This window comes from Neodiprion fabricii, chromosome 2 (genome assembly GCF_021155785.1).
Source record: "Neodiprion fabricii isolate iyNeoFabr1 chromosome 2, iyNeoFabr1.1, whole genome shotgun sequence".
Classification (NCBI taxonomy): domain Eukaryota; kingdom Metazoa; phylum Arthropoda; class Insecta; order Hymenoptera; family Diprionidae; genus Neodiprion; species Neodiprion fabricii.
The window spans coordinates 8,186,585-8,207,115 of NC_060240.1; the positions used below are offsets into that span (position 1 = coordinate 8,186,585).

Below are 20,531 nucleotides of genomic sequence, written 5' to 3' on the forward strand. Positions count from 1 at the left end.
CGCGTTACCGCGGCAAACAGCCAGCAAATATTTCTTCACGTCAACCATACATATACATATATTGTGAATAAGACAATCCCCCGTACCAATCGGTAGATTAAGAATGTTTTATCAGAAATTCAAAACACTGCATATACTTATTTATTGTCGCCTCTGCTAGTTTATTCAAGCTTTCAATTCAGCGGTTTATGCAGCTGCCGAATGCATTGAAATCATAATTTGTTACGAAACTCGGTAGGAGAACTTTTCAAAGAAATGAAGAATATTTTAATTTCAAATTCAACGACTCAACTATCTGAATTATTACTTTATCGTAATTGATTTTATTACTATTTTCTCTCATTGATTATTTTCAGAACGAAAGCATTCGCTATTGAAATAAATTTGTAAGACCATTGCTCTGGAGATGGATTTGAGTTCATAACAAGTTATAACCGGTTTGCAAATGCGGTTGTAAAATTCTAAGCAATTTACTTTTACACGTAATGTGTGCAATGAAACCGGTTCAATTTCCAGGAAACCACGCCCGGTGCACAAATTTTTATACACCACAAGCGAACTTGTTTATTAACTTACAGTACTTAAATTAAGTGAAGAGAATAGTTAGTTTCGATGTAATTTCACTTAAACTTTTAAGATGATCACGTTATGAAGTCGACTTTAAATGATATATTAAAAAGATATTCAATACCTGACTTAATAGCGAATTTGTTTTACAAATAATGTTAAAAAATTTGCGGTAAGATCTAATAATAAGACCTACGGAAAATAATTATAATCACTTTATTCGAGATTAGAGAAAATTAACTATTTATAAAAATATTTCAACTATGATCGGTTGTAAGGGCTGTTTGATATTTGGTTAATTGATATACAAGACAACATGATAAATAGTATTGCAGGCGATTCAAAATCAAATAATACAATATCATTTTTGATCACGATTAATCGACATTATTTTCAATTAATAAATTACAAATTGTATGCGCACGTGTAATATTAATTATTGAAACAACGATAGCTAATATTTTCGGTGAGTAATTATTGTATTCAGATTTCCAATATTTCACCGGACGGAAATTAGGGCAAGAAATATTCAAGAGCAAGAGACCGAAGAAAAAAATACATAATCCATTGCACATCAATGCTACGTATATACAAACACTATTTCTTGCAATGATCGCTGAATTAACTATTTATTGTGAATATCATACAACAATAATTTCAACAATATTTAATGCTTTTTTTTTATTTAAGTTTAAATTTGTATGTGTTGTGTGTGTTTGTTTGTTTTTTTCTCTGTATTTTGATTCTCGTTATGCAAAAAAATACATAGTTGTCTTTATTCCTAATAATAATTATTATCGACCAAAATTGGCAACACAATATACGTTCAATATAACGAAACGTGATTATTAAACTCATTATTTCTGATTCTATAACTATATCTAATACAATATTACAATTTATCCTTATTTTGTAAACATTACGTGATTCGATTCAGAGCTCTGGTTCCCCCTCTTAATTTACGCAATTTTTTTCTCTCTGACTCTTTCTTCTTTCTCCATTACTAATTAGCATATTAATATTAAATACACAACGTTATATAAGAGCAGCCCTTTATTCCATTTACATTTCAAGGGCTTGTTACCAATCTATGTTTTCAACACACAAATAATACGCGGTTGATAATTATTCATAGAATATAAACTGATATTTATGTGACAATCAAATTCTTTTTTCACCAGTCCGGAATCAAAACAAAAAGAAGGTGAAAAATAAAAAATATAAAAACTTAGAATTATATGTATATCTTAACACGAAAGAAGCGTAAATCTTAAATAGGCTTATGTGTTTTATTTTTGCTACTCCGTTATGGTACCTTTACCAGTTGAAAGATGTTTCTCAACTGATACGACAAAAGAACTAGAGAAAATTTTTTTTATTCATACCATGCAGTAACTATACCTACGCTCGTAAAAACTCAACTTATCAACGTAATTGCGTAACAAATTTGTACACTTTCATACAAATATGAGGATTGTGATACCAGGCAAACGAGTTACAAATAACAGCGACGGAGTGATTGACAACCCTGCAGAGAACATCCTGCAGCGATCGCACAGGGTATTTTGAAAACCGAGGGGAAAAACAACATTATAAATAATAGTAACAGTAATAATAATAAATGAGTTAATATCAAGAATCACATTGATCATTCAGATAGCTGCAAATTGTGAGCCTGATGCAAAATGGAAACGTTGACTCTGATTTTAATTAAATTTGATGCTAAAAAAAAATCAGAAAAGTGAAATGTCTCATTCGGTATAAAAAATTGATTACAGAATTCAGAAATATTTAATCCAATTCATAGTAATTTTGAATGTGTTTGGGAACACATAGTCACGTATTTACTTGCAAAAGTTGATATCAACTCTTGATAAGTGTTATATAATGTTAAAGGTCAGGAGTCTTAATTCATCTTTAATAACACGCATTCTTTTTGGTAACAGATTCATCAATACAATAACAAGCCCCTTAATTCAAGATTCAAACACTCTCTTTAGAAATTTATTATTATTCACGACATGCACGATTTTGGCATCACAAAGAAAATATACAAATTTTATTTGTGTTCAGTAAGAGCTCATAGATCATTTTAAATTTGTTCTTGCGATACAAATACAGATTGTTTTCAAGTCAAGTTCAGAATGTTCCAAAATAAAACGTAGAAACAGAAAAACTAAAAGTATAAATAATGTATCTGTTCAATTAGACATAATCTGAAATATTAGTCTGAAAACGACAGTATCGTACGATATCAAACAGTCTTGATAGTGCTGTTTAAAAAGTTACGAGACTACAACAACAACTTATTCTACTTTCGTAAGCTTATTTTAATCACGCTTACATAGCATAGCAATACATTATATATGCTTTACTATAATACAAGTTTTATTTTGAAACTTTCTAAATGCAACATTTCTTGTGATTACAGTCTTAGCTCAATTCATTTGTCAAACATAACTAATTTTCCAATGTTTGTCCTCAAGGAAATTAGATTTGTAAATTCAATTTTTTACAACATCAAATGGTCACTGATAATTAGATATCAATATACAGAGGTGGCGGAGAAAATCGAATTGCCAAAAACTATGAAACAATAACGATTGACCTAATGTTGGCTGTTCGGACACATTGAACTGTTGATAAAATAAAAAGTATAAAATTGCGGAGGAATTTACATTTTAATCTTGTTATACCACAAGAAATAAAGTAAAAATTATGATTTCAGGTTTGAAATGAAAAATAATTTTATGTGTAAAATTAAACCAATTTGTATTATTTTAATAACAGAGTTTCATGGAACTTTTTTCTTTCATTGAAACATATTATAAATTTGAATGGAATCTTGCCAGTAACTCCATTTTTATAACATGTATCGAGAATGGTGAAGCATGGAAACACCGAGTTCGTAAATGTTGAAATATTCTTCAATTATTTTTGACTTTTTGTTGCTGTCTTCAATCTATAGCATCGATCTTCAGTTGCTTCATGGAAACTCAGCACCTCTTATACATTAAATGTAATTTTTTTTCTTTTAGATTTCTTCCACTTTAATTTTCCCTTAAGACAGATTAGACATATATGTACACACACACACATATATATATATATAAAGAAAAAAATCGAAAAATTTACTTCCCCTAATGATGATAAAGATATTGGAACAAAAAATATTAAACGCACACACACTCACTAAGGAAAATAATCGGTAGAAACAAATTAGATAATACAGGGTGATTGAATGTAGTCAAAATCATTGAATCTTGAATAACTTTTGGTGATTCGGCGATGTGTGTACCATATATAAATTGTTCTCAATCATTTTTGACCACACTTGACTAGACACATTACATGACTGATAAACTCGGTGTCAAAACAAACAACAGCCATTATTTGATAATTTATCAACTTGAAAACAGTAAAATAAGAAGACTGTGCGAGTGGTAAATAATAATCGTACATTATGTAGTTGTTATGTTTCAAAGAATAAATGGTGAGAATTTATTTATTTGCAGCACCAAGGTAAGCTCCAACGTTTTTGTCAAGTCACAGTTATCAATAACATCAATGAATATATAGATTAAAAATTTTCAATAAAAAATGAAGATAAATTCTATTTTCACACTGCACAAACAAAGATGCTCGTATAACAGAAGAATCCATTATAGTTAAAATGTCCGTTGCGTATTGTCTAAAACAATTGTATTAAAGAGTCGATGATATCACTTGCCGAGACTGTATTTATATGAACACTGTTTGAAAAAATGATGTAACGGATATTTTGATATTGAAAAAATTCTTAAGCACAGCCTTGTCAAATGCTCATACTTTGATATATGGATGTAATAGAATTCATACATTGAGTTGGCAATGGGTCAGTGACGCGTTGTGTAACAGCTGCAGCATCACTTGCGTAACGAAAAAATGTACTTTTAGATTACACATTGTTGAGTTTATTAATTAGGAAATGAGTACAGGCAATGTGTTATAATCTGGGATTTTTTTTTTTTTTCTTAATTTATCCAAATGCGGCGGTGTCATACAGTTTGTACAATTAAGTTATGCTTATTGACATCAGTTATGTTCCATTTATTTATTGTTTTTTTAATTGCATTTTTTATTTCATTGATAAACAATAAAAAGGAATTTTACGTCTAACACTTCATAAATCTTCGCCTTTCGAACAAAGTAGATGAAGAAAACAATTCATTGTAGGAGAAACGTTTGCAAAAATCCAATTTTTGTGAATCAATTGCGGAGATAATAAATTGTTGGGTACTATTACTGTTACTTTTATGAAGATAATTTTACTTACTATTTAATACCGATATACATATACATTATTTTAAACGATAATAAAAAGTTCTCATGACTCTTGCGTTGCACCAAATGTGTCATAAAAAAAATTGCTGTTTAATTACTGGTTAATAATTCACAGCTGAATGACACCATTATTACCTTTAATATACTTTATACTAGACAATTATTATCAATGATGTTATTATTTCTTAGACTTCTCTCGCACTTAATATCACCGAATATTGATGTTATCTGATCAGATAATTTGTCTGTTGTGTCAGGTGTCGTCTATACCAAAATTCTATTTAGCAATAAATTGCACCAGAAATCATTCACAATTTGAATCAGCGTCCACTTTCCAAACAATCTGAATGCAAAAAAAATTTAGAACTCTGATATATATATATATGCATGTATATATACATATATATACTTACACGGGAAACTCCACTTCCTAGCAATGGTGGACGAGCATGAGAGTTCATAGTACAAATATTACATTAGCATTATAATATGCTCGAAGATTGAGTCTCGTTAATAGTTAGGTAGATGAATCATATTTTAAGCAACCTTTCGTGATTCTTAGTTCCTTGCACAACAAATATTCGAAGAAACCGTCAGTGTGACAAAAAAATTTAGAGATTTTAAGTAAAGTTTGGTATTCAATCGCTGTATCCAACATACATGAAAAAGTTATATCGGTCAGTCTCGATGGAAGAAATATTTGAAAGCATTATTATTAGAAGATCAGAGTAACAGAACGAGCCGAAACATGTATCGAGTATGCATAAAATTGATTTGTTCTCTTTTTGTCTTCATCTTAACTAAGTAATATTCCAAGACAATATCAAAGCTAAGCGCTAGATGTAGAGTAAAATTAGAGCATTAAGAAGTGTTATACATTAAATGTTGTACGTAGGAACTAAAAGAAACTTGAAGCACTATAGTTGCATAAAACTTTTATTATTTCGAAAAAAGAAAGGCTTTGCAACCTTTTCCCCACTTTGCATCACGTCGCACGTTCGACACAATCGCTCTCTTCGTATACACGAAGCTCAGAATTATATCACTTAATATCATTAATAGAATATTATTTAAAATATGCTTGTTATCTAGCTGAACAACTGAATAGTTACGCGTCCTCCAATCTTGGCATCGTGCGGCAAATATATCACTCTTACTGTACAAAGAGCTATATAATAATGTATTTACGTGTGTGGCTGCTCAATTTCATCCTCGGTGATTAGATTCTAGTTGTAGATCTTTATAGCTTTCTCAAGGTAGTTGATTCGGGAACGTTTTGGCGCCTTGTTAACGTGTTCTAAGCCGAGCCAAGTCCTTTGCAACGCTGTACCTGTGTTTGAGAAAGATAAATCATGAATATTTGTTGTGCCCATAGAAACGAAACTCAAATCTAGCATTTTCTTTCGGTTTTATTGAACAAACAAATTTTGACTGTTCTGAAAAACGTGGTTACGAGTACTCACTTTGATTTGGGTGAGTTCGGAAGTCGGACAAATTGATGAAATAGCTTGGATCTTCAGTGATAAATTGCGGCTTGCCCAACGTAACCACGGCAAACTTAAACTTTAAAGTTTTTATGAATTCTCATTATATATTTTCATGGATTATGTAAATTGCTTACCTTTTCAAATTCCTTCTCTTGCACACCAAGTTTCTTCAATAATCGATCTTTGAATTTGGCGAAAGGTTCACCCTGAAAACGCGTATTATTAGAGTTTTGAGTTTGAGAACGAAAGTGGTATTACCATGCTGTGAGAGGGTATTGAGAAATATTGAATAGCCAAAAAAACGTCTGCGACAAATTTTCAAAACTCACATGTTTCATTTTGAACAGGAAAGGTATTCCAAACGTGGAAAAGATATCCTTATGAAAGTGTGCGACAGGAACTAGCATCTCATCCTCAGCCAAATTTAATTCGTCTCGTGGTATTTCCTCTATCCTATACGTTTTAGTGCCAGTAGTATTTAAGCTGTCTAAAGGAACATCATCTTTCGGTCCGGGCAAAATTTTATTACAGTTTACTTCCAATATCCTCAATCTTCCAGAACCGTTTTCAGACAATTCGACCTGCTTTCTAGCTTCCTCCAACAAATCAACAACCGTGCCATTTTTGTTCGGATATAGAATCAGTTCTTTTTCTTCCTTGAGCGAAGGTCCCACCCAAATGCATTTGAATTGTTTTTTATTTTCGAGCTCATTAATTCGAATACTTAATTGTTGGTAAAAAATTTTTTTTGTTTTTGGCTTGCAGTAAGCAACTAATTCTTTTAGAGTTCCTTCAAATGTACACCTCAATGGATGCCCAGGTGAATCTTTGTAACTGAAATTGTATTAGAATTGTAGAAGCGATTCATCTGGTGAACATTGAACGAAATAATCATAAGACAGTCTTACTTTTGACATTTGAAAAATTGGAGGAGATACGGGTCAGTTCCTACTCTCTGCGCAACAGCCTTTGCAATTTGATCATATGTCATTCTTTGCGATAGTTCCATTGTAAAGCCAGGATCATTAATTATTGTTTTATCGCAGAACGTTACTTCTACCCTATAAAACAGGTCCCTGAAAAAAGAAGCAAGAATTGTACTAAACGCGACTTCTTTTTTTTTCACAGTGTGTAAAACAACTATCAAGTTCAACTTACTTGAAGTAATCCCGACATGTGGGCAACTCATAAACTTCTGTGTCACGTTCCTCTTTTTGAAAGACAATTATATCTCCATCCATCAATTCTTCAAGTACCTTTTCCAACGGCTCTGTCAGATTTTCAATTTTTTCTACCATGTTGGGCTTGATCTCTTCGTATAATGCGAGCTCTGTATCCGGAGGAAAGCCAGCCCTTTCATTGAGGATCGGAATGAGTTCCTCTGTTGATGAAAATGTTTTAAGAATGCGTCAGTACAAATTATAGTAGTTATGGTATCGATTGCAATTCGTTGTGACGAGCTAAGGAAAAATTATTTCAATTATTGCAAATAGAAATATCAAACGTTAAGCATACGGTTCAATATTTGGTATTTATGTGTACATTTACCCATTGTGAGTCTATTTTAGGGGATTAGAATGATACTTACGAACTTTTGCTGTCACTGGCATATAGTGATGACCACAGTAGTGTATTTTCTTATTCTTAGGATCGTATAGTTTGAAGAATAATAGTACATCTGTGTCTTTGTCAAAAGGGGGTAGCGCGGTTAAGCCAGAGTCTGGTGGGACAAGTTCGACAAAAACATTCCAAGGATTCACATTTTCCGCGCACTCGTTTATCGGTTTGTGTAAATCTGCTTCCAACTCGATAAGTGTCGGCCTGCAAGTTTGATTTGAGCGAAGACTGAAGGGCCACACACGAATTTGTTCGATCGGATATTTCTGTGAAAATTTTTGTTAATTAAACATACACGAAAATCTTTGAAAATTTTCGTACAGCTAAGATGTTGTTCAATATTATCGGTAATGACAACTCAGATTAAATATTTTATTACTTACCGTAAAATTGAAATAGAATTTTCAAAGTCATTTTTTTGTGTTTAATCATTATAGGATTGAGTTGGAAGATTAGTTAGAAACTTTTTTGTACATTTTTTTTTTTAGAAGTACTATTTTGAACCTTTGAATTGAATTTTTTTTCAAACACTCACCAGACTTTCGCTGAGCTGTTCTAGGAACTCGTTAAGGGTGGTCTGTTTGCGTACACGAAAAACACGGTAGAGTGCACGTTCAGGATCGTAGAGGTCGTTGCCTTGATGGCCGTCGAAGCTGTCCTCGAGAAGGACGTTAACAGTCATGTACAAGTAAGCCTCGCTTCTTTCCTTTCTTCGTATTTGTTCCATTCTCTTCTCCTCTTGCAGCCTGTCCACCAGCTAGACCGACAAAATTAAAATTATCCAGGTGTATAGAATTTTTATTTTCATTTAAAATTGATTCATTTTTCTTTTTCATCAATATTTGTTTCCATTTCTTCAAAGTTTCAAATATTTTTTATGAGAAATTTCAACTTTCATCATACTTTTGAAATTCGGGAATGATACATTCGGAATTTCAAAAGACTAGATGATCTTCTCGCAACCAAGTAATTTTAATTTTGTTATTCTGCCGCTATACCGACTACCCAGCTACGCGTTTACAAAATTAAAATTATTTAGCTGATAGCAGTGGATACGGCTATGCTGGTAATTAAAGATCACAAATCCTAAATGTACAAGTATGATCTTATACACACACTAATACAAGTTACACAAGTAGTATACAGGGATCTTATAAGTAGTCATAATTATTCATACTTGGGCAAAAAATTAAATACTAGAGTGCAAATTAAAAAAATAAAGATTGCTTTACAATTTTATGATAAAAAAAAAGTAATGCTTTAAACAATTATTTTACAATTATCAAAATTTATGAGAAACTTTTAGAACTGACAAGCCCCATCGTTTGGTAAAAAATGAACATATCAAACTTTTGAATCACCATTTCTTAAACCGAATCAAACCAGTTACGTATGACCCCAGAATTCTCGTTACCCTGTATATTACGTATGTAAATTATATAAGTGACAAGTTTTTATGGTCTTGCTGTATAATTTTAAGATTGTATAGCGTAACTTCGGTAGTGTGGAGGGCTACTAATAGTACCCTATATCCCCCTATATCTTATGCCTGTTATTTTGAATCTAAACCAAACATCATATATTGTGAACCGCTTATTCAATAATAAACTGTGTTAATAAACCGTTGAGATTAGTTTCGAGTTCGCAAACTGTAAAAATAATTCACAAGAGTGACTTTCGTAGTTTTCATGAACATCCAACAGTTTATTTTGTTTTATTTCTTTTTTTTTTTAGTATATATAAAATAGTAGTATAACTCCAAGGGATGACGATTACAGCCATTATAAATTCATTCCATTTGTTTTTTACGTGTTTATTAATATTTAACAACAAATAAATAAGCATCTGTTAATACTTGTAATATCTCTAGTAACACTGAAAATTTTGTTCGTTAGTCATTTAATTATTTATTCCTCGATTTTTTTCTCTCTATTTTCTTGATATTTTCTCTGTCGTTTTTTTTTTCTCGATAAAAAAGAAACTGTGAATGTTTGGTAAAAACTGTCAAAATCTTCAGAAACTATTTGCGTAAAAGGACTTGGGTGAATCACGAAATAAAAGAACATACACCAAATGATTGTGAAATCCACACCATATTTTGGTTTCTCTAAACATTCCTAGTCAATAACAAACAGTGTATATAGATTAGAAGACATGTTAAGGAAGCTATTGTTGCTAAGAAAGATATAGTTCTTTTTTTAAACGTTTTCTTCATGTATAATACTTTATATAAAATTTTTTTTTTCTGCTAACTGTTATCTTAAATCATATGTATAATAGGTATGTAATCTGAAAATTTTCCTGATCCGTTCGATAAAAATTCGCCCAACCCCCAAAAAAAAATTATGCGACATTCAATTGTCCCAAATGCGATTCATTCTAAATATTCCTAGCTATAATACAATTTTTTTTTCCTTTTAATTTTAAGCATATATAATACAATTTTCATCTTAAGCAAATTTCATCAGTCCAATGTCGAAACAGCACGTCTTTGTCAATTGTGTCAAATTTTTGTATTTAGATATTATCTTACGAGTCTTGTTGTGTGGTTATTTTAGTTTCTTCTTTTTTTTTCTGCAACCCGTCTTCAAATAAGTATTATATTGCCGTTAAATAATGAAAAATCCCACAAGGCAATTAAATTATGACTCAAAGCTATGCAATTGTAACAAAGTAACTCAGTCGCTCGTATTTCATTCATAGTCGTATATGATCAATAGTCACTACAGATACCATTCGCACGTATACTACATAAAGCTCGTAGATTGACATAATTTTCAATTTTTTTTTTTTTTTTTTTTTTTTAAGCAAAGTTGAAATTAACTAACTTATGAAAGAAAATTTGCAATTAAAATAATCGGTTGATAAAAAATTTATCAATATAAAATTGATCGAAAAGACAGCAGAGTGTTTAGTCGTAACGTTCTTGCTTCGACATCTTTGCAATAATTATTCATCACGGATATGTTATAGCTGTGGTTTTTGGTCATTTATAATTAGAACAAAGAACTGTATCTCAGTCATTATCACCATAATGAGAATGGTATTCTGTAGTAATGCAACATAATCAATTTACAAAGCGCGCCTAATCAAATATTTTAAAAATCATGTATGTAAAGATTTGGATTCCGTATGTTTTGCGTGCAGGGACGAATGTTTGTCGCCTCTATATTAGCATCATTGTTGGTGTCTGTAGCGTCTTTGTCACGTTCAAAGTCGCTTAACTCCTGCGAAAGCTCTCTTTGAAGGACGTTTCTGACCTCTTGAGGTATGTCCTCTTCTTTGACCTCTTGTAAGACATTCTTAAGCTCTGAGTCACGAATGTAAACCAACATGTACGCGTTTGTACAATGCTTCACGGTCATGGACATGTCTTCGTCCTGGCCTCCATAGTTATGGTCAATCGCCTCCTGCTTTGTACACCTTGAAACCACATCGTCGTCAAACTTGCACCACTGTTAAAAAAATATATATTAGTAGGAAAATAAAAAAAGATTTTCGACGGTTCGTAATGGGAAACATAATCAACGATCTTCTGAACGAATGTAAATATACAGAAACGAGTAATATTGTTCCGCATCACACCTTCTGCCACCTAAGAAACCTCTGTAAAATTACTTACTAGTAAAAAAATAAATGGCTCATACGTAAGAAATTGCTCAACACTCTTTAAATTTAGTTCCGTCAAAATTGCTCAAAGCTGTGTTTTGCTAATACGAGTTCAGTACGTAAACAACTTCTACTCTAAATAAGACGTTCAACAAGTTAAACTCACCTTGCCGTCTCCTTTTGGATTGATAAATACAACATAATGTCCCCCGTGATTATCACCGCTATGGACAAGAACTGCGTGCAGTGTGTAATCTGCTCTTGTTGATTCTTGGACCTGAAGGTACGGCTCAAGGTTGATTTTTTCGTAGAATTCGAACCTGCATAAGCCCCATTCAAATATAATGAAACCGTAATAGTAATATCATTGTATAACGTAAATTCTTTTGAAAAATTGTACTGCTAAAATGATCTATAACAACACTTTTATTATTATAATTTAGAGAAATACAAACCTGTCATTAAATTTCACAGAGCAGTCTGTTACTGGGTCGTATTGGAAGCGCATTAAATGTAAGTGTAAAACAGGTGGAAAAGACGAAAATATTACTCCTTTTTCAGCATCCTGTAACCCATGCTCACCAGCATCGTACTTGTTGTCACCATCTAGAATTTCTGTGCTTACATAATCTCTGAAAGATTCATCGACTGAAAATTTTAAATCAGTTAAATGATAATCCAATGCTCCAGGTGGTAATTGTCTGCCATAAGAAAAGCTAAACACTTTACGCCAAGTGTCATTTGATGTGATTATTAGTATTTGCACAATGTAGTAAACGAACTTACTATTCTTTTTTCCTTTGATGTTGAGTTGGATGTCATAGAACGTTTCCACTCTGGTTGATGTGTAGTCTATATTCTTACATTTGATGAACGAAGCCATTTTTCCTTCAAACAATTTTGGTACTGTCCCTTCGACGCATGTCCCTTTCATTTTACTTTCCAGTTTATCCAAAAGCTATAAATTGTAAAAAAAAAAAAAAATAAAGATCCATCAATACAAGTGATACATCATAAGAAAAAAGTTGACTTTGCTCAAGGATGTCATAACAGACGTATATAAACATATGGTAAAAATGTGATTGTTGCCATTTGTTTTTTTCTTTTTTTTTTCAATACATGTAATGTGTGTTTAATTGTGTACACAAATAACTGTGTGAATAGCTGTACAGTGGAAGTAATGAAATTTCGATATTCCTTTCGTTCTTGGGTATGTTGCAACAAACACAGTGAGGAGCAAATTTTTTTTTTCTATAATTCTTCAAAGAGAAAGCCAATCGAAAAGTAAACGATAAACAAGAAGTTGAGTGGTGAAAGAGGAAGACATAGACAACTTTGGTAATGCAATACATGATGTTACACAGTATTACAATGAGCAATAAATTTGGTCTCAACGTCAGACCATTTATCACATATACACAGTTATTTGAATACACATCCTTGGCAGGATGCTGGTAGAAAATTTCCTTACAACTCTGAGAAATTCTTGCACATCGTGTTGCATAAAAGAGTCAAGTGTCTCCCATCCAAAACTTTTGGTTAATTTTTTTGTACCAACTGGTTTATCACAAAATTGCAGTTCGTGAAATACCCTCTGTAAAGCTAATGCCACACTCTTGCTAGAATCGTCACTCTCTGTTGGCATTTTATACACCGCCTTACGTAACTGAAAATATGAACGAATTGTAACGTTATGTATAAAATGACAGTTCAAGTGTGATAAATATGCCAACGTGTCAACATTGGCATAGTAAAATTGTTCTTTGATGTGGACTCACCTGATTAGTAAAATACAAGGTTTGTAAGAGTGAGTTCATGTAACAAGTTGCTCCCTGATTTTTAAGACCGACATATCCCGTGTGTTTCTTACTATCCCAGCTAACACCATGCGGCGCATCTGCTACCACATGGACCTAAAAGTCACACATCGACAATAAGTATACAAAATGAATAATAATTAGTGCACCTTGGAATAAAAAAACATGTTTTTTGAAAGTCTTGCTCTGAATTGAAATATTATTATATTATAGTATTGTGGATTTGTCGCACTCTGAAATATTTGGTGAATTGGTATTATAATTAGTCAGTGCTATACAAGTATATGTGGAGAAATGAGTAATAAACTATTATTACCGACGACACAGACCTTGAATTTAGAATTGAGAAGGCAATAAATATAATCCCACAACGACTTCATCCATGTAGCCAGTGCTAGTTGCAAGCCCATAATAATTTAGATGAAAATGTTAAACTGACAAGGGTTAAACGATCGTTTTTAATACGGTATTGTGAATGACATTGGTGCTTGCACATGACGACCAATGACCGAATGTGAAAGAAAATAAGCAACCTCAGTATCGTTTGCATAAATTAACACACAAAAGCAATCACAGAGTCTGAACAAAATGTGGGTTAAACATTCAATCGAAGCTTGATGTCGCGATACTCCTCATAACTTTTACATAACCCAGAATCAAGAACTTTTTTATAAATGCAAGGTCAGAAGACTAGAAATAAGATGCGTTAAACTGATTAAATTTCTATTGTTAAAGAGGTGGTCGTCGAATGGGAGTGAGAAGTCGAGTAAAAAAGCACATTTACTTATCGCGGCTATAAAACCCTACAGATCGAAGTTATAGTGAAGAAGATTGATTAAATAAATACACAAATAATCTGCATATGTACAATGAGTTTAAATATCAAAAACTGGCACTCACTTCAAGCGTGATGGAGTCATCCTTAATATAGCCTTTGTCCACCTCAAGTACATCCTGCCAAGTCATGAAATGGCTAAATCCCCAGTCATTTTCCTTACTGTAGAATAAGTGTTGAATTTCTGCGAAATAATAATCATTTTGTAGCAATCGAAACGAGTCTCGATACAGTCTACTTTTAAAACAAAGACATCAATTAATTATAAACATACTTCTACTGAAAGGTTCTTGACCCTCCTTGTGGGAGAGGAGCCTGAGCTCTGCGACTGCGTAGCAGCTCCATGAAGCCGATTCGCTTTCTCCGTTGCATTGCAAGAAGAAGCCCAGAGACCGCTGCGATTGGCGTTCTTGCGTCTGGCTGTTACGAGGCATTACCATAATCTTCCATGGGAGATTACGCACGTAGCAAGGTGGCGATAGCTGGGAGTCTTTCATCTTTGAAAAATTTTCCACTGTGTAGCGGAAAGTTGCCTCTGACCTTGCCTCGTCTGAAACAAGAATGAAATACATTTTTTTGGGAAAATAACGTTTGAAGAATTGCCCCTCAGAGTCTCATGCAGAAATATGGAACAGTAGGTGAGTTAATAATTCAGTATTACTAATAAGTAGAAAATTATTGATATGTTTATCATATATACGTTTATATTCATATAAATTCCATTACTGAAGTGTACACTGGGTTCTTTGTCAATCACATCATCAACAGATTGAAGGTCACACTTGAAGCAGCTACATGATGATGGATAATACTATTGAATTTCTATGAATTCTTTGAAAGATTGCTTGCAGCAAAAACAAATCAATTCGTCTTGTCGTAAATCTGTCCACAAGAATGTACAGCTTGATCGATCTAATTTCTAAAATTCCATAAAGAGTTTCAGTCCCATACATCGGATATAATAATATGGGAATTAACGTCTACTGAACAGCTTACATTGACACCACATTAGTCCCATGCATCAATATTAATCTCGGCAGGATTGCAAGGCATATAGACAATCTTTATTTCATCAAAAATCAATGCATGTTTTGTGTTTGATAATTTTAGGCGAGAAATAAACTATCTTTAATTTTGCTGAAACTGTTTACAGTTCTCATCAATAATCGAACATAAATGCGAAATTTCAGAGGCAAAAAATAATTCTTAGTTACAATTCACCGTGTCAGTTCAAGATTTTTTTTTCAAAAATAAATTTCACTGATTAGGAAGTAACAACTGATTGCAATTATAGGTTTGCAGTTGTCCAAATTGTGACTAAAATTGCATTTGATACGCACTGAACGTAAAGACGAGCAATATTGGATCATAATTATTGTTTACATGCCACTCCATCTCCTACACTGATGATACCATCTACAACCCTTGCAAAACGAGAAGAGAAATGAAGAAAAGCAAAAATTAGAAAATGATTTCGAACAAGGAACTTTGAACAACACTTGCAATTAGGATTCAGAAATTAGCTGCGAGGATAGCGTGCTTTTCTATTTTCCTCTTCTTTTGTGGAAAGTACCCTTACTTAAAGGTCCGCCAACAACAAACTTTTGTTTAAAATAATTCTACAAAAGCTCTTGAAATAACGTCTAAAGATGTTAACTTTCCCCATAGTCATGCTCTTGGAAATTATACGAAAATATTCAACAGTATTAATCTACAGTGTGGGATAAGAAGGCTTGATTGTGGATCATCGCACCTTCCTCCATGTCTTGGTCTTGTACGATACAGGCAGGTTCTGGCTCTCCGTTGACTGGATGAGTCTCGTTTCCGTCTCCTCCACCGTCGTTCTGCGTCTCTATAGATTCAACTGTTAATCAATTTCAATTTATGCTATCGATAGTCGGATTATGTCTCGGTTTCAATTAGCAGTACCATTTTTTTTTTTACAAGTGCAAAAAGTATAACATCTCGTACTAAAAAAAAATGTTACAAATTCTTTCAGTTTTACAGTATTGAAGTTAATCATGGTAATGTAACCAAAGATTTTTTTAAAAAGATCATTGATTTGCAAGTTCAAAACAACTTTAAATGAGTTGAATTTGAAAAATCATTACATTGATGTTACAAACTTAATGTTCATTCAATTTTGACTCTATGATTAAAAATCCAGCAATCTTATGTCAATCTCAAAATGGCTCCCTTGAAAAATCACTTTCTATCTAGACAACTAAATTTTAGATGGCTTCTTTTATGCCAGAACCTTAGCTGACGTATCATTTTTAGAAAAGATACTATTGGATGTATATTTAACCAACTAAATTGAGTACTTTACATGAAAAATGTCAATGCATCATAACAACGTGAAAGAAAAGTGAAAGAAAAAAAGAGGACAAAAAAACTGATAGTCACGTGGTTAGTGTAGTGGTGGTATTTGTGTGATCTATTTTTAGTAGCGGACAATATACCGCTAACGGTGGCCAAAATATTGTGGAATTCACTAACCTGAATTGGAAGAAAGAATAATTATTAAAAAAATATAAATTTCTAAATGAGAAAAACAAATTTCTAAGGCATGGCTTTAATCCATTAATTAACATTCCAGTTAGGTTGACAAATAAAACGTGTTTGGAACTTGTGCTCGTAAATGATATCGATACACAATATATCACTTGACGATAGAATCTATTTTACAATCAGCGCATTAATCGTTGTTGTAACAAATAAAAAATTAGAAAAATGTATGTAGTGATTCATACACAATGATTAAAATATAAAATCTCCAAAAAGTGGAAATTGCAAAAACGTCGTTGTATAGTAAAATTATAGTCATGTTAGAAACATTGATATAAAATTGTTCATTCACTTGGTACGAGCGCGGTTAAATTTGCGTCGTCATAACTTTCTTCCCATGTCTAAGAAAATTTGATGAAAAGAAACACTGTGGATTAATCAATTTCTCGATGAGTTTGCAGTAAAAGCAGGTGTTTATATTCATGAAATCTAAATTTATGGCTAGTTTTTTTTATGAGACTGAAATAATAATATATATTGTAAAATTTTCAAGTTGAACTGATTGACAACTGAGCATAGAAATTACAAATGGAGGAAATTTCATATCATACAGGAGAGGGGCGTAGGGAGGGAAGGGTAAAAATATTAGAGATCAGTTGTCAAGTGATTTTTTCAGTCAATCCGAGTATAAAACACGTAATTACATCATACAAGAATAATTTTATAACAATTCTTGGTGCTGATGCACAAAACGACAAACATTTGAACAATTTATGGCAGTTGCGCTTTTGCCAGTCTAACTCTGTTGTCATTCAACGATTCTTCTTTTTATTTTAATGCTATTGGATTTCTATTTACCGATTACCAAACAACAGTCAATTGTAATTAACGTCAATCAGTAAAATATTACACTCGCACACTACAAATGCAGAATCGAACTCTCCATCCGTGCACGTGTATAAATATCAGTTGTGCAACAAAGGTAACTGTTATTTCCGCAAGTGTTAATGACAAGCGTCAAATAGGGTAGGTATGACAAAAATATCATAGTAGTCGTCTTAGATGAGTCAACATTCTTCGATCTTTCTTTCTCTGGTATCGGGTTGCGGGTACTATATATCGCATTTAATTCCCATATACCCACCGCCAAAGATTTCACCTTCGCAAAAAGACGGCGCGGGGTCTCCTTCTCTGATAGGTTAGGGTGATGATATTAATGCAACAATACCAAATCTGCTGTTATTAAAATTGTCGGCTACGGTAATTTCGCTGAAAATCTCGAAATTCCACAGGTGTGATTTTTTTGTTTTTTAACATTAATATTATTATTATTGTTGTTGTTGTTGTTCTCGTTATTATGGTCGGCTTTACGCATGTTTTTTTTTTTTCGGAAACATATCCGTGCACCTATATTTGGTTGTCGATAAATTGGGCTGGGTAAAGTCGGGGATCCTTACCTTCCTGGGTGTCCATTTCTTCGACTTCGTTGACCTGCACAGGGTTGGGGTTCAACTGATTGACGTTCTCCTTGTCGTTGACGTGGTTCATAGCGAGGCCGATGTTGACGGTCGTGTTGTCGGCACCGGTGACCTCGCGCGCGACTAGCGGCGACGAGGTGTCTTCTTCAGGGTGATTAATAACAGCCGTCGGCTGTCGCGGTGACCGCTTGCCCGACTCCTCGTATACCCCTCGATATGTTTTACCCCTTTTACCAGAATCTGCGTTCTCGTCGTCGTCGTCGTCGTTGTCGTCGTTGTCGTCGTCTTCCTCTTCTTCTTCCTCTTCTCCGCCTCCGCCGCCGTAATTCTCGTTGTCGTTCCGCGGTTGCCTCCGGCTCTTAACTACCTTGTTATAGACCTTACGGACCCCTAGGACCGTGTAGTGATCCCTGGGGTGCCCCACGGTATCTTTCTGCAACCCTAGGACGGGGAAATCGCTGCTCGCGGCGCTGCTACGGCCGGACACCGTCAATTTACCGCTGGACGATTGGTGCTTGCTTGCGATGCGCCCAATTTCTGCGGCTGTCGCGTGCCCCCGCTTCGAGGAGGGACTTTCCGAACATATATCTCACCACGATTCGCGCACGAATAAAATCAAGACCGCTTTTTATAACGCCGACGAATAAACAATCGGACTTTATCGACGATTCTCTACGTTTCTAGACAATACCTGTTCGATTCTTCCAACACTTATCGCATTTATCTTATATTCTCTACTTTCCTCTCTACCGTAAGTCGCCTGAGTTCTGCAGTTGTGTCGTCGGGTTCGTCAACTCCGTACTAGAACCTCGGCACTTCACGCGAAAATAAACAAAATGGCGTCCCTATTGCCGCAGTGGACAGACGACGTCTGGCTCAAGGGACAATGGAATTCGCGCGCACTGGTATGATCAGCCAATATGTATGCATGCATGTATGGATGTATGTATGTTACGACGGACCAAGAAACCACGGAATTGAACCGTGAATCGCCCGGCTTTTGCTAGGAAGGGATTGAAGAACGTTACCGAAGCGTCCCATCCACTCATCATCCTACTATACGCGGAGTCGCACATGTGTGCGATTGTGCATTGAGATGTACTCCGCATTCCGTACACCTCATGGGAAAACCGTGATTTTGGAGCACCATTGCCGTAGTAACATTTATTTTAAAAACAGGCGGGATGACGGATATCGCGATGCTTGTCACAAGAGGGGTTGAAAATAGCTTCATATGCGCAAGAAAGGTTTACCATCTCGAAATGTAGTCCCTCACTCTCATCCTCACCCAACATCCGGGTTCTCGGCACGACGGTTCGTCGGTGTAATACAACAAAACATAACCTAACTCTAGCATAATATAACCTCTCGCAATCACCTAAATAAGAGTTTTCATGAATCGTTTGACTTCATTTATTACATGCGCTTTTATTGCGTTTGAAGTATTCGTGAAATATTTCAACAAATTAAATATATACGGCATACGGAGGTTATGTTATGTATGGCAATGATGCCCACTCATAACTAGTCTTGATAAAGCTTTACGGGCGAATGACTCTGCAGGATTGAGAGTCAAAAATTTTGGAAACTAGGGATGGTTTTTTTTTGTTTGGCAAGTAGGAATTGCCTGCTTACATATAACATATATCAGCGGAATCCGGAGCCATCACATAACGACAACGATCAAGCAAAATCTCGGCATTTGGTGGTCTTGCCTTTTTTCTTCTTGATTTCCCTACTTTAAATTTTTCCGAATTCGAGTGTCATTCTACGTGACAGTTATACCTCGAAAAAATGTCGGATAGATAAATACGGTCCTATTCAAATTTGTATACGGTTTCTATTTACGAGATTAAAATTAGAAGTTTAACGTTATCGGAACGAAACATTGGGGAAAAACCACTATTTTCTTAAATTTTATAACGATTTTGAAGAAACTAATATTTCGAAAGATGAACATGTTTTAATTTATTAAGGTATACTGAATTTCAGACAATTCCAAAATCGCAAAATAACGGTTTTGTCTCAGCATGAATCATAACGATAACGTTCAATATAATCTATATTTTTCTATTCTATTCTCAATACGGAAACAAAAACTGTAAACAAATCCAAATAGTACCGCATTTAACCATCCTGAAATTCCGTTACAATTAATGAATTGTAGAATTATAGAAATCGAACTTGTTCCTGTGTAGCTTTTTCGTATTGTTTACAATGTAGAAAGTCCGAATCATTGAGATAGGATGCAACGTATGTGATACGGTTTTCTTTAGTTATCATGAAATTT

General features: G+C 33.8%; 1 protein-coding gene across 4 annotated transcripts; it reads right to left on the reverse strand.

Annotated features, from left to right (window-relative positions):
* Window positions 1-1,116: 1,116 nt before the first annotated feature.
* LOC124176926 (ubiquitin carboxyl-terminal hydrolase 7) lies at window positions 1,117-19,110 on the reverse strand. Of its 4 annotated transcripts, none has more exons than XM_046558815.1 (18): window positions 18,221-19,110; window positions 16,009-16,119; window positions 14,530-14,805; window positions 14,321-14,439; window positions 13,382-13,516; window positions 13,075-13,269; window positions 12,390-12,561; window positions 12,059-12,251; window positions 11,770-11,923; window positions 11,255-11,449; window positions 8,530-8,751; window positions 7,966-8,260; window positions 7,536-7,758; window positions 7,286-7,453; window positions 6,707-7,211; window positions 6,512-6,583; window positions 6,354-6,447; window positions 1,117-6,220 (listed from the first exon to the last, which is right to left on the reverse strand). In XM_046558815.1, exons 1-18 carry the CDS (start codon window positions 18,309-18,311, stop codon window positions 6,117-6,119), a joined length of 3,324 nt encoding a protein of 1,107 aa, XP_046414771.1. In that variant the 5' UTR covers window positions 18,312-19,110; the 3' UTR covers window positions 1,117-6,116. The 4 variants fall into 4 exon arrangements, with proteins under 4 accessions (XP_046414771.1, XP_046414772.1, XP_046414770.1 ...); XM_046558816.1 differs by having other exon boundaries at window positions 6,354-6,453; window positions 16,009-16,107; window positions 18,221-19,109; XM_046558814.1 differs by having other exon boundaries at window positions 6,354-6,453; window positions 18,221-19,109.
* Between the last annotated feature and the right edge of the window lie 1,421 nt (window positions 19,111-20,531).